General features: G+C 39.4%; 1 protein-coding gene across 3 annotated transcripts in view; it reads right to left on the bottom strand.

Annotated features, from left to right (window-relative positions):
• The window catches only part of MYO3B (myosin IIIB), a 431205-nt gene that overhangs the window by 150080 nt on the left and 267009 nt on the right, over nt 1-14116 (bottom strand). For all 3 annotated transcript variants that reach the window (XM_072751897.1, XM_072751898.1, XM_072751899.1), the window contains one exon: nt 12412-12617. In XM_072751897.1, the coding sequence (XP_072607998.1) occupies nt 12412-12617 (206 nt within the window). The remainder of the gene's footprint in view (nt 1-12411; nt 12618-14116) is intronic.

Below are 14116 nucleotides of genomic sequence, written 5' to 3'. Positions count from 1 at the left end.
TCCCTGCATGGAGCCTGCTTCTCCCTCTGCCTGTGTCTCTGTCTCTCTGTCTCTCTCTCTCTCTCAGTCTCTCATGGATAAATAAAAGCTTAAAAAAATAAAAAAAGCAGACTACCTCCATAATGTGGGTGGGCCTCATGCAATCAGTTGAAAGCCTTATGAAGAAAGGCTGTGTTCCCCGGGGGAGGAGAGGATACCACCTCTGGAGTCCTTTTGGACACAAGACAGTAACATCGATTCCTGCTGGAATTTCTAGCCTACCAATCTACCCTGTAGATTCCAGACTTGCAAGCCTCCACAACTACATGAGTCAATTTCCTTAAAATAAGTCCCTTTCTTTCAGTATTCTCTCTCTCTCTCTCTCTCTCTCTCTCTCTCTCTCTCTCTCTCTCTCTCTCATTTCTGTTTCTCTGGAGAACCCTAATACAGTACTAGTTCCCTTTTGAGTAGAGACAGAGCCAATGTTGGTGATATACTTCCTATAACGGTGCAGGTTGTTCTTTAGTAACTTCCTCTGTAACATTTCTTCTCCCTTTGTCGCTGAATTTTCCAAGTTTCACACAGATGCTGGGGCTTCTGCACTGCACACCGGGGATCTAGGACCCCCTGTCCAGCTGTTCTTCCTCATGTTCACAAACAGATGTGCCCTGCCCTCTGTCAAAACTCTTCATGCCTGGGCATTCCCACAGGGCCAACTGTAGAAGGGACTGGCTTTCTCCTCTAATAAACATTTAGATCCTGAAAAGAACTTAGAGTCATCAATAAAAATTCTTGTTTTGTAGAAAAGAGAAAGCCAGAGAGGAAGAATTGGCTGAAGGTAACAGAGCAGTAAGTGGAGGCCAGAGGCTTGCCCATGTCTTCTAACTCCCAAGTTCAGGCTTTTTTACATTCGCCTAATCTGTATCTACTCTTAGTTCATACTGTATACACCTGATAGTATCTTTGACTCTCTAAGAGGGACCTTTGGTACTCTAGCACTTTTCAGCTCATTGGAACTTGTGTCTATAGTGATCTGGAATATTGGCTTTTTGGCTTGGGAGAAGTGTTGATTTCCTACATCTGAATACCAGCTGTCATATGATCCTTGACACGTGTGTCAACAATATTCTATTTTGACTAGTTTATCAGTAAGGCATTGGTAGTTCAGTGGAAAACTATGTACACCATCTTTAGCACATCCTTTTGTGTTATCAGGTTCTAGCCCTGCTCATCTTCTTTGAGCTAGTTTGCATCTCTTTGTAAATTATGTAATTGATAGATACATAAACTCCATCCAGTCCAGTGATGATTTCGGCTTCCCACTGTGGAAAGCCCAGTTTTATCTCCATTTGCAATTTACCTCAACATTCTTTTAATTCATATAAAGCTTGTGCTATTTTGACTTTTCCTTTGAACCTATGATACTATCTACTTGATTCCCTCATCTCATATGAATAAAATAAATTCTTTACACACATTCATCTTTATATCTCTATGTGAATCATGATGTTACCTTCTGAAAATTATATTTAACGAGAGGAAGAAAGAGGTACAAAACCTAGGCTATAGACATCTGGCCGAAAGAAGCACAAACATATGGGGCGAAAGTCATCATATGTTTGTAGATCCATTGCTACCGAGCAAGCCTAAAAGGCACTGATGAAAGTACTTGGAATATCATGAGTAAGGTGGACAATTCCCCTGCCCTCATGAAACATATATTCTAGTCAGAGAAACAAATATTAGGTACATAAAGAGCATCATTTTGGGTAGGGATAAGTGCTACGAAAAATAGTAAGTCAAGATAAGGGAGTGGGGGGTTTATGGGTATATTTTGTAGTGTATTTTGGCAGGTGGCATTTAGCAACCAAGACAGTGAGGGAACTTAAGCCATGTCATATGAAGAACTGCTGAAAATACTGGGAGCATTGAGTTTAGAAAGGAAGACTTAACTGGGTCTTATAAGAAAGGAAAAAAGTTTTCCTAGATCTAGTCTCTGTCTGGGTCTAAAAATTAGACTGCCAAAGACAGATTAGCAGGAAAAAGCATACACAGTCAATTAATAGAAGTTTTACATGACACAGGAGCTTCCAGAAGGAAATGAAGACCTGAAGAAATGGCTAAACCTGGGTGTTTTAACGGTGGATTTGATGAAGAGTGGAGAGTCACAGAAAGAGGTGATAGGACAAAGGCAGGAACAAAATGTGGTAAATGGGGGGGAACTTAACAAGACTGGTCATGCGATCCTTCTCTGTATCCATTGTCTTCAGAGATGAGGATATTTCTTTCCTTTTGGTAAAGGGAGGGCACCTCTCACATGAGGGTATAGGACCTGCTTCAGAGAATGGACAGAAAGTCCTTCCTGCTCATGTCATTTCTCAAATTCCTTCAGCTTGAAATATTCAATATGCCAAGGTATCATATTCTGTGGAAGTATGTCCTGAACCCCATTACCATTAGTCTCTTAAACTATGTCAGACCACCGGCATCAGATCTACTGAGAGATTTCATAAAAGATGTGGATTCCAGGTCATATCCAGACACAGAATCAGAATCTTTACAGTTGGGAATCAGGAATCTATATTTTCATAAGCTTCTATGGTAATTTTGAGGCACCATAGGGTTTGAGAACTGCTGACTTGGGAGGAACATGATAATTGACTCAAATAGAGAAAGGAGCCGATTTGTTCAAGACAGGAAATAACAAATGTTGACGAGGATGTGGAAAAAGGAGAACCCTCTTACACTCTTGGTGGGAATGCAAGCTGGTGCAGCCACTCTGGAAAACGGTATGGAAGTTCCATAGGAAGTTAAAAATAGAGCTACTCTGTGACCCAGCAATTGCACTACTAGGTATTTACCCCAAAGATACAAATATGGTGATCCAAAGGGACACCTGCACTCCAAATGTTCATAGCAGCAATGTCCACAATAACCAAACTGTGGAAAGAGTCGAGATGTCCATCCACAGATGAATGGACAAAGAAAATGTGAGATACACACACACACACACACACACACACACACACACACACACACTGGAACATTACTCAGCCATCTGAAACGACAAATACCATTTATATCAATGTGGTTGGAAATGGAGGATATTATGCTGAGTGAAATAAGTCAATCAGAGAAAGATAATTATCATATGATTTCACTCATATGGAATATCAGAAACAGCACAGAAGATCATAAGAGAGGGGAGTAAAAACAATAGAAAGTCATCAGAGAGGGATAAAAACCAAGAGAAACTCTTAACTATAGGAAACAAACTGAGGGTTGAGGAGGGGAGGTAGGTGGGAGGATAGGATAATTGAGTGATGGGCATTAAGGAAGGCATGTGATGTGATGAGCACTAGATGTTATACACAACTGATAAATCAATAAACACTACATCTGAATCTAAGTATGTGCTTTATGTTGGCTGAATTTTAATTTAAAAATATAAAACTGATATGTATCATCAATACTATACTGTTACTGTAGTGCAAGTCTTCGGTTATTACACCTGAGTAAAATGCAGGACTTAAAATTTCCCTATATAGTCTGTTTGGGGCTCATAGAATTTCAACTATGATCTCTTTCACAGGATAGTCTCCTCAACATACTTGAACAATGGCTCTCAGATTAGTCTCCTGATCAGCAGTATCAGTATTACCTGGAAACCTGAACACACAGCTCCCTACTAACCAAAAATTCTGCAGGTAGGGCTCAGCAATATGTGTTTTAACAAGGCCTCTGGAGATTATCATACATGAGAAAGTTGAAGAACCATTAATTTATTAGAGAAGCAGAATCCCAGGGAAGTGAAGTGACTTGCCTACAGTTACACAATCCATCTGAGGAAAGAAACTGGCTCCCATGTCTCTTCATCATCTTTTCTCTTTGTTAGGAATAAATGACTTTCTGGAGCACATCATGATCCCCTGAAAGTCAATTAATTGCAAAATCCACCCTAAAGAAATCCTCACACAGGTTTAATATGTAAGATAATTTGAGCATTGCTGGCAAACAACTGGACACAATATCAATATCCACCAATAGAAGAATGGGTACATGAACATTACCAATTTTAATAATGGAGTTAAAAATGAATGCATTGGGTAGCTCAGTGGTTGAGCATCTGCCTTTGACTCAGGTTGTGATCCGGGGGTCCTGGGATCAAGTCCTGGATCAGGCTCTGTGCAGGGAGTCTGCTTCTCCCTCTGCCTACGTCTCTGCCTCTCTCTCTGGGTTTCTCATGAATAAATAAATAAAATCTTTTAAAAAACGCATTGGAGCTACGAAAGAACATAGATTTATCCCTAATACATACTGTTAAAATAGAAAAGGAAATTGCCAAATGGTATAAAATACGTGATTCAAGTTGACCAAAAATGTAGGGTTCTTTCCCTTTCTTGATCTTTCTCTTTCTTTCCCCTCTGTGTGTGTATACAGGTATGTGTGTATTCTGAGAGGCTAACACTACTGAAAGAATAATAGTAACTACCAGGAAGAGCCACGATGCAAGCAGAATACTGGGAAATGGAATTTGGGATGCAGAAAAAAAGACTTTAGTCTTATATGTAGTATTTAAAAATTTTACAGGAAAAGTTATTCACACTTTGTTTTTGCAATTGAAAGTTAATTTCAAACATAAATAAAAATTATTATGGTTTAATTACAATTTGCCTATATCCTGGTCAAAGAATCATGTATCTACTAATTTGATCACTATTGCTTGCATCTAAGTGGATATATCCCCAATTAGGCAGCAAAAAGTATCAATCCTTTTCCTATTTAAAAATATTCCTTGAAAAAAATATTCCTTGAGGGACCCTCCATCAACATTAGTGACCACCCAGATTGTCTACTCAGATATCCAAAATACAGGACAATTATCTGAACAATTCAACCCATATAAAGAATTTTCTCTTAGGTCGATAATGGAGGGAACTGAGCTATTCTGGCTTGGATAATTTGATAATTACCCACAATTGCCCATTTCCCTTTAGTGTGTATGAAAATCCAGATTTAGATTTTTAAGTTCTTTCTTATATTTACCATAAGCCCCTTTATTTTAATTTTTCCTTCGTGTTTGGCCTTTAGTAAAGACAGAACAGCTGGCTACCATCTGCTACAAAAAAAAAAAAAAAAAAAGTAATTTTTAGGAAGACTCCTAAATTTGGGTCTTAGAGTAAGAAGTCAGACTGATCTGTGGTATTAGATTGCAGAAGTCCTGAGACTATAAATTCCTTCTAATTCAATATTACTACAGCACTCAGCTGTAGGTGCTTAATAAATGTTTCACATGCTGCTGCAGTCTCCTCCTAAGCTTTAAATGAGGACTGTCTTAAAAAAAAAAAGACACTAAGAATTCAAGATTGAGGCTGAGTTTATTCATTAATTAATTTGTAATAGAAAGCTAAATTTTATACTGATTAGTCTATTTTACAGTAAGAAAAATTATTAATTTTTCCCAGTCCATGGTGCTCTGGGATGGGCAGATATTTAAATTGAACAGAACATGCTAGAATGGGTATGAGGTCAACTGCGGGCAGTGGTTTCCTAGGGCACCATGTTAGGGTAATTCCAGGGCCGCATCTGGGCATGAAGGCAATATGCCTTGGCTGAGGAGCCAAGTCTGCAGCTGGGGCTGAAGAGACATGGTGGTCATTTGTCATCTCTGTGCTAGGTTTCCTCACATTCACCTTTCTTGTCTTCTGCTTTCTCTCCTTTTCATTCATTCTTGTCCTTATTCTTGTTTGTTTTTGCTGCTCCATCATTATCATTATCTAGCATAATGTAGTCCTACTAAATTGTTTTAAGGAACCTCTAAGCAGGGAAACAGAGTTTTAATTCAGCCACTGATTTTCAGAGTAAGCTGGGCAGACAATCCCAAGGCTCCAGACTGGCAGTCTTCTCAACTGCATCGATAATGTCTAACACCTCTGGAACATCTTTCTTCTTGGTTTCCTTTGCTATTTCTTCCTGCACTGTTGCCACAGCATAGCCATTGCCCACTGTGTTCCTATGTCCTCCTGGGTTGTTTCCTATAACTGAATTAGCTCATGAGTCTGCCCACAGTGCTGAATTAGAAAAATCAGGAAAGACAGCCTATTATTATCATAACTGTCTCCACTCAGTACATTGGAGAACAGTGTGATTGATATTACCTCTTGTTTCAACTTCTCAAACCACCACTATAAATTTCAGGCTGAATTTGCAGAGCTATCAACTACAGAAATGATTTTTCCGATACTTGACTAGTGAAAGACAGCTGTCAGCAATGTGTGCTCTGTGAGAAAGGCAGGACCTTGAAAGAATGGGTTTTGAGATTTTGAATCATCTATAGCCTTAGGCAAGTTGATAAGAATTCACAGCCTAGGCAAAGCCAATGTGAGCCCATTCTGCTCCCTAAGAATAGAGAGAGGAGGTCATAGAGACTCCTAGAGGTGGGACCTTGGGAGAGCTGCTTCACTTCTCTAGCCTCAGCTTTCTCATCTATGAAATGGAAAGTTGGACCAGGCTACCTCCTAGAGGTACTCTTAGAGTCTTTCAATGATACTGCAAAAGGCAATTTTAAAGTTTTCTTTTATTTTTTTGTTTAGTGCACTAAGAAGATTATAAAAATGGTAATGTTAGAATTAAGAGAAAGAAGTCATCCAAGATCTCACCTACAGAAAAGGCATGAACACATACAATTGGGGAGGGGTGGCCAACTCATTCCCTCAATTAAACAAAGAACAATGGGCAGGAATGATAGTATACAAGGACAGCAGTTGTTCGAGACCCCTCCCAGAGAATGCCACCACTCTACTGCTGCCCTTAGAAGATAAATGCAGAGACTGTTCACATAAGCATGTAATATGTTTACTCACAATGTTGAAGCTCGTCATTATCTTCCTACACATTCTCTCATAATGTGTCCCTCACTAGCATGCAAATCAATTTGTAGGGAATTAAGGATTCTGTTCACTTTGCTGCAAATCTACCAGTTTATCTGAATGGCACATTAGGATCTATTTTATGTCAGGCTCTCACGTATGTAGTTACAGGTAAAAACAAAGGAAATCCAGGAATGTCCTGTGAGAGACAAGGCTTGGTATCACCATCCTAGCTCCTGGAGGATTTGTGCTTTCTCAGCACTCAAAGAAAAAAGTATAAGCTTTATTCTTTGAAAACTGAAACTTGGATTTTAGCCTCTCTGGAGATGTGTGGATTCTTCTGTGAGTTGGTTTTTCTCTCAATTCCTGTCCTATGAGCCAGTGCTAACCTTGGGTCTCTTCAAGGGAATGTCAGGGACCCTGTCTTCAGATGAAGTTTTCACAGTGGTAACTGATGATATTCAGTTCATTTTGCAAGAACTAAAAGAATTTGTTGCAGGCTCAAAACTGCAAATATACCCTTTCCATGGCAATGGAATTAACGGGTTCTGAATATCTTTCTTGACTGTTTTTACTCAGGCACTTCTGTATTTGCTAATTCTTAAACTACAATCTTGAAGAAGCAGCTGAGTAGCAAAGAATTGTAGGGAACTGGAAGTATTTATTCAAATTCACTTAGCCTCTTGGTTATTCAGTCACTCCCTCCCCTCATTCAATTAATAAACAAGAGATTTCTTTTCTGTGATAAGCATAGTTAACATCTCTTTCACTTCCATTCTCACTTCTTCCTAGCTAAAAGATCAGTAGTTTTCTGTTGGGTGAGAATGTTCCCAGCCCCAGTCATGTTCCCTACTTTCTAAGTCCCTCTCTGTAGCTAGGAATGATTACGTGTCTCTGTTTAAGCCAAAGAAATGTGAAATGGCTTCTGGGAAAATGTTTTCTTTCCCAATAAAGGGTGGGGCAAATAGAGCTGGCTTCATCATTCATCTTGCCCCTTTCTCCCTTTGAATATAGACATGATCTAGAAAGGCAGCAGCCCCTTGTGACCATGAGACTATAAGCCAACCCACATAAGTAAAGATTGTAAAAAGGAATGGAAGGAGGTCAGAAGGTATATTCAGGTCCTTAGTGACATCACTGAACACCTGAACTAATATTAAAAATAGCTTACCTCTTAATTTCTTTTTGTGAGAAACTAACAAACAAATCTATTTGCCACTGGTTTTCAATTTGGGCAATTTGGCCCCCCAGAGGACATTTGGCAATATCTGGAGGCATTGTTTTTACTGTCATGACTGCGGGTGGGGGGTGAGGTTATTGGCATCCTAATAGGTAGGAGCCAGGGATGCTATTATACATTATACTTTTTACCAGGCACAGACATAGTCTTCCACAACAAAGAATTATCTGATCCAAAATGTCAGCAGTGCTGAGAATGAGAAACCCTGGTTCAAGCACTGAAAATGTTTGTTATTCACAGTCAAATGCATTCCTGACTGATACATTCCCTCATTTGGGAAACACTAAACATACACCTTGGAACACACATTATATACCAAGCACGACACCAGAAGTGACTGAGTAAAAAATGTCTGGATTTCTAAACTCACTCCAGACCATCCACTGGCAAAACATCTGGGTCTCAAAGGATTGCTCTAGTATCCAAGGAAGTCAATTCATCATCTCTGGTGATGCCCTCAATGAGGAGTTTTGTGTGTTTTTTTTCCTTAGAGTATAAATAAATAAAAGTGGTAAATAAAAAAAAGCAACAGGAATAAAGCACTTTTGTTAAAGGGGATGAAGGTTTGAGCACCTATTCTGTGCCAGGCATTCTACTAGAGGTATGGAAACATACATAAAGGCAGAGGTATATATATGACTTTTTAGAAGACAGTTCTCATGAGGGCACTTTGATTCTTCACAAATGTTCAAAAACAATTGTGTCCATAATCCTTGGCATTCACAAGGCTTTTCTGTAGCTGCTAGAGATTCTGGTACTACTTGGAAGGAGGTTATAAAATCAGGTAACTCATTCACAAAAAAGTCACACCAGAACTAATATAAAGGTCCTAATAAATGTGGTTCCTTTATTTTTTTAAGATTTTATTTATTCATTCATTCATAAGAGACACAGAGAGAGAGAGAGGCAGAGACACAGGCAGAGGGAGAAGCAGGCTCCATGCAGGGAGCCCGATGTGGGACTCTATCCAGGGTCTCCAGAATCAGGCCCTGGGCCGAAGGCGGTGCTAAACCGCTGAGCCACCCGGGCTGCCCTGGGGTTCCTTTTAAAGATTACTCATTCTCCAATTCCTTGGGACATTACATTTCTAAGAAGGCTCTCTTTGCCACAAACATTTCAAGGACTTGTTATTAGAATCTATATCTGAACTTCCATTTAAAAGCCTCAAAGTTGGGCAGGGGGTGGGGGTGACTGGGTGATGGGCACTGAGGGGGGCACTTGATGGGATGAGCACTGGGTATTTATGCTGTATGTTGGCAAATTAAACTCCAATAAAAATAAATAAATAAAAGCCTCAAAGTTGGTAAATTTTTGTCATGTACGTGTGTTAATTTTCAGAAACAGCTAAGATTGAGAGCCAAGTCTAATAGAAAAGGTGGTCACACTGGGTGTTCCCAGAAGTCAAATAAAATAATTGTGTGCTTAGTTCTGAAGGAAGCTCCAAATAAAAAATACTTTGAATAACAGCACGGTTTGTTGGAAATAATGAATGTTTGCTTCTGCATCTGCTGAGAGGATCACCTCCACCCTCAATGATTATGAAAAACTAATATCTATTCCATTAAACCACACATTTAGACTCAAATTCTTCTATGTCACTGTATATTTCTGCCACTGCCAGGGACTTCCACAAGTTTAGAATACTTCAGTGATTTCATTTTAATTACAAAGGGAAAACATAGGAAGAGAATAATGAGAAATAGTAAACTATTGAAAGGGAAGATCTTAAAGAAAATTTAAGGTGTTATGTACATTACAGAGATCTCAAATAGTCCTAGGATTACAGTATATAAAATTCCACATGAAAGATAAGTAATCTTCTTAAAGTGGAAATTCCCTACATCATGAGGTGCAAAACTGTGAAGTCCTGAGTCAGGAGAGTGAATGTTACTCTGTTTAACAGATATTGATTTAATAGCTATTATGAATTGGGTCCTGGGAGATACAGTTCTCCCCCCTATGATCTTGACTGGGGGAAGTGAGCCTTTCTGGAAGACTTAAAGCCTACTAAGGCCAAGGAATCTGTATGTAATCCATGAAAATATTCAGGATGTGGGTTCTGTGTATTCCTACCTTTTCATGCAGACAAGGAAATATATTTTACAGAAATGTCAAGTTACTTGCCAAATACTATATCCAAAAGCAGATCAGAACTCTGATCTCATTACAAAATTGCACTATTAAACTGCAATAATTTAATAAACAAATTATAAGACTTTGAATTGAATGTGCAGTCCCTATTTTATAGACATTTGCCAGAACACATACAAACACACACTGTCCTATGTTCACCCCAGTAGAGACTTTCTGCTGCCTATACTTCAGAGCCCAGTGACCATGAAGCCAACTGATATTCAGTCATTTTCTGTGATGTCCCTCAACAGTATGACTTCAGGAGGTTTCAGCTACCTGCCTAGCACTGCCAGGTGACTTCTTTCATACCTATCTGCGAAGAGATAAATACTGCCAACTCACCTGGCTCACTGATGAGAAGGTGTTGGGAACAACCTCTCTCCCACAAGGCTCCATAAATGGAAAATAGGAAGGGCACTTCCAAGTCATTTTGCCAAAAAATTTAAAAATGATAGAGTGAGGAAGCAGTTTAGGTTTGGCCAAGTGGCAGATTTGGGTGACTTGGGGAAATACTTTCCCACTCAGGAACTCTACAACATAATGCCCCAAACACTGTCTTTCAGGATTCAGTCCCAAATGCCAAAAAATACAAAAAGGTAAAGAGTAACATAAAACAAGTCTTTATCTTTTATTTACCTCTACCAGATAAACCCTGAATGACTCCCCTGCCTTTGATTGTCTTGTCTGCATATTTCCGCTAAGAGTTTACAAAACAGCACTCCCCAATAGGAAGATAAGAAGTGCACCTATTTGTTGAATAACATCAAGGAAGAAAACTGCTAACTCATCCATTTTGTTGTTAAATTGCTCAAAAGGATCAAAATACCAATTAACTTGCTGGCTCAGAAATCTTTGATACCTTCAGATTTACTGACATTTTGAAATTCTTGTTCATACTTGCCTAATGGCTTTCTGATTACGAACAAAGAAGTGCCAATCTGTTTAGCATTTGACCTGTTTTCTTAAATATTTTTATGTATTTCACACTCAGTGGCTAAAAATACTTGACTAGTCACATTCATGTGCTAAAATAGTCTTTTTTTTTCTTGTTCCACCTCCAAATTTAAGAGGAAAAAGGAGCTCAAAGACACTTCCTTTTTAAAAGCCATTTTGTTATTTTTAATTTAAAAACTCTCACTGCAAGGAAATTTTTTTGCCCTTTCTTTTCCATGGAAGGTAGTGGCATTTGGAAGATTTGATGAAGCAAGATACTGTATTAGAATTCATTCTTCCAGAGAAAAAGTTGGAAAAATGACCTTGGGCATAAGTTTCAGAAAGGAGGTAAAAAGAAAACTGACGGGGTGCAGATTTTATAGTGGGTTTTAATTTTCCTCTCTGGACATCCTCAGATAGCAATGCATCTCACAGGTGGCTTTTTGTTAACATTGCCCTCTATTTTCTCACAGAAAATTTTGTAAAAATTCTACCTGTAATCACATGATACACAGTGCATCTCTATGGCCACTGTATAAAAAGGAACAGATTTTCAGTCCTAGGTAAAGTCAATTTCTAGGTCTAAAAAGCTCCAAAACAATTTATTTCAATAGACATTGGTTGACTGCAATGAACTGAGGAGATAAAAGTGTATGATGGAGACTTCTAGGTTCAAATGTCTGCTCTACCATTCACTAGCATGGGACCTTGGGAAAGTCACTTACGTTTCTTTCTGCACCTCAATTTCCTCATCTATAAGATGAGAATAATAATAGAGTATAGCTTACAGGACTGTTCTATGAATCAAATGAGATTATACACCTAGGGCATTCTAGGTGCTTTGCAAATATCAGCTATGCTTTTGTATCATGCCATTTTTTTAGCCTAAGGATTGGGTGCCTGGGTGTATTCACACCCACTAGACTCTTGATCCACTTATGGAGGAACACTTTCATCATTCAATATCAATTAAATATCTGAAAATTCTGAAATCCAAGGATATATACAATATATAAATACCTATGGACGTTTTTATTTTTTTTAAGCGATAAGAAGGGTGCTTACTCTGTCCTCCAGAGCACTGCAATTTAGTTGAAGCACAATAAAAATGCAAACATTTAAGCAAGTAAATGGTAGCTGGTAACCAGCCAATTACATGTTAGGAGGCAAACATGCAGGAGGAACAATCCCAGGGGACCAGGACAGCCACAGCACAGCTATATTTAACATAATGTATTTCCCAAGATGCCACCTGACCTTTTCACAAATTCTTCAAAGAGGATGCGGTGCGAATACCCCTGCCTGCGGATGCTGACTGTCTCCAGGATCCCTGTGGAACGGAGCTGGGCCAGCACACTCTCTCGGGAGAACTTCAAGGCCTCTCGGTCATCATTGGGTTTAATGCAGCGCACAAAGTGGGGCTGTCCAACCACCATTTTGGAGAGCAGATCCATCAGAGAGTACTATCAGGGGAAAAAATACACATGAAATGAGGTTACCACAAACATAATAGATAATTACAAGAGATGCCTACAGGGGCCTCTAGAGCAGTTTGTTGGCTTATAAACAACTCACAGACCTTTTTGAGGCCAAAAAAGAAGCCAGTAATACAGGGTGATAATATAGGTTCTTATGAATACTTATAGCTGCCTATGGATTCAAAAGCATTCTTTAAACATCACCTAGTACCAGGGTGCCTGGGTGGCTCAGCTGGCTGAGTGTTTGACTCTTGATTTCAGCTCAGGTCATGATCTTGGGGTGATGGGATTGAGCCTTTTGTCGGGGTCCCTGCTCAGCTTGGTGGCGGGGAGGGGGGAGTTCTGCTTGAGATTCTCTCACTCTGACCCTCTCTTCTGCTCATATACTAACACTCTCTCTCTAAAATGAATAGATGAGGGGTGTCTAGGTGGCTAAGTTAGTTAGGCATTCAACTCGTGATTTTGGCTCAGGTCACGATCTCAGGATCATCCGACTGAACCCTGCTTTGAGCTCCTCTCTCAGCAGGGAATCTGCTTGAGATTCTCTCCCTTTCCCTCTCCCTCAACCACTCCTCCCAGGTCATGTGTGCTCTCATTTTCTCTCTCAAATAAATAAATATTTAAAAATAAAGAAAGAAAACAAATAGATGAATCATAAACAAACAAATAAATAAATATCACCTAGTGCCAAGCAATATCCTTATGGCAGAAACTTAGCTAAGGACATGCTTAGGTTACCCAGTAACTCTATCGCCAGAACTAGCTTGTCTCTAGGAGTCTAAGGTAGTATTCCATAAACTGTGCCTGTAATTTAAAATGTCTAACTGGGACACCTATGTGGCTCAGCGGTTGAGCGTCTGTCTTTGGCTCAGGGCATGATTCAGGGTCCCAGGATAGAGTCCCACATCAGGCTCCCTGCAGGGAGCCCGCTTCTCCCTCTGCCTATGTCTCTCTCTCTGTCTCTCATGAATGAATAAATAAAATCTTTAAAAAATAAAATAAAATGTCTAGCTACTAGGAAAGGGGTCAGTTGCTTCTTCAGCCCAAGAATAACCAGAAAGTCTAAGCAAATCTTACTGATAGCACTGGTAATGAAGCAGAAGAAAAAGAAGAAACAGATAGAAAAAGGGCAAAGAAAACAAGACAATTGGAGAGAAGTTGATTATAGTGAAGATCAACCCATATCTTTAGAATGACTTGCAGGGGGCTCTCACAGCAAGAGGGCACATGGAAAAGCAGAGCCCTGCTTGTGTGGGAATAGCCTCAGCTGCTCCTCAGGGGCATCCACTTTTGGAGTTTCTCTTTTAGACACAGCTTCAGGGGCAATTACAAGCCACACAAGAAATCAGTCCCATTATTTCATAACCACTGACCCAAAATGGTATTACCTGGCTTGTCAATGCATTCTTTTTCTCAGAATTAACATTTGGGGGACACCAAGCTGATTGTCATGGATACATTTCTGAAAAAATCATAAGGTAAAG

This window comes from Vulpes vulpes, chromosome 3 (assembly GCF_048418805.1).
Source record: "Vulpes vulpes isolate BD-2025 chromosome 3, VulVul3, whole genome shotgun sequence".
Taxonomy (NCBI): domain Eukaryota; kingdom Metazoa; phylum Chordata; class Mammalia; order Carnivora; family Canidae; genus Vulpes; species Vulpes vulpes.
The sequence above is the reverse complement of the archived record's forward strand: the minus strand, read 5'-3'. Positions and strand labels throughout refer to the sequence as shown.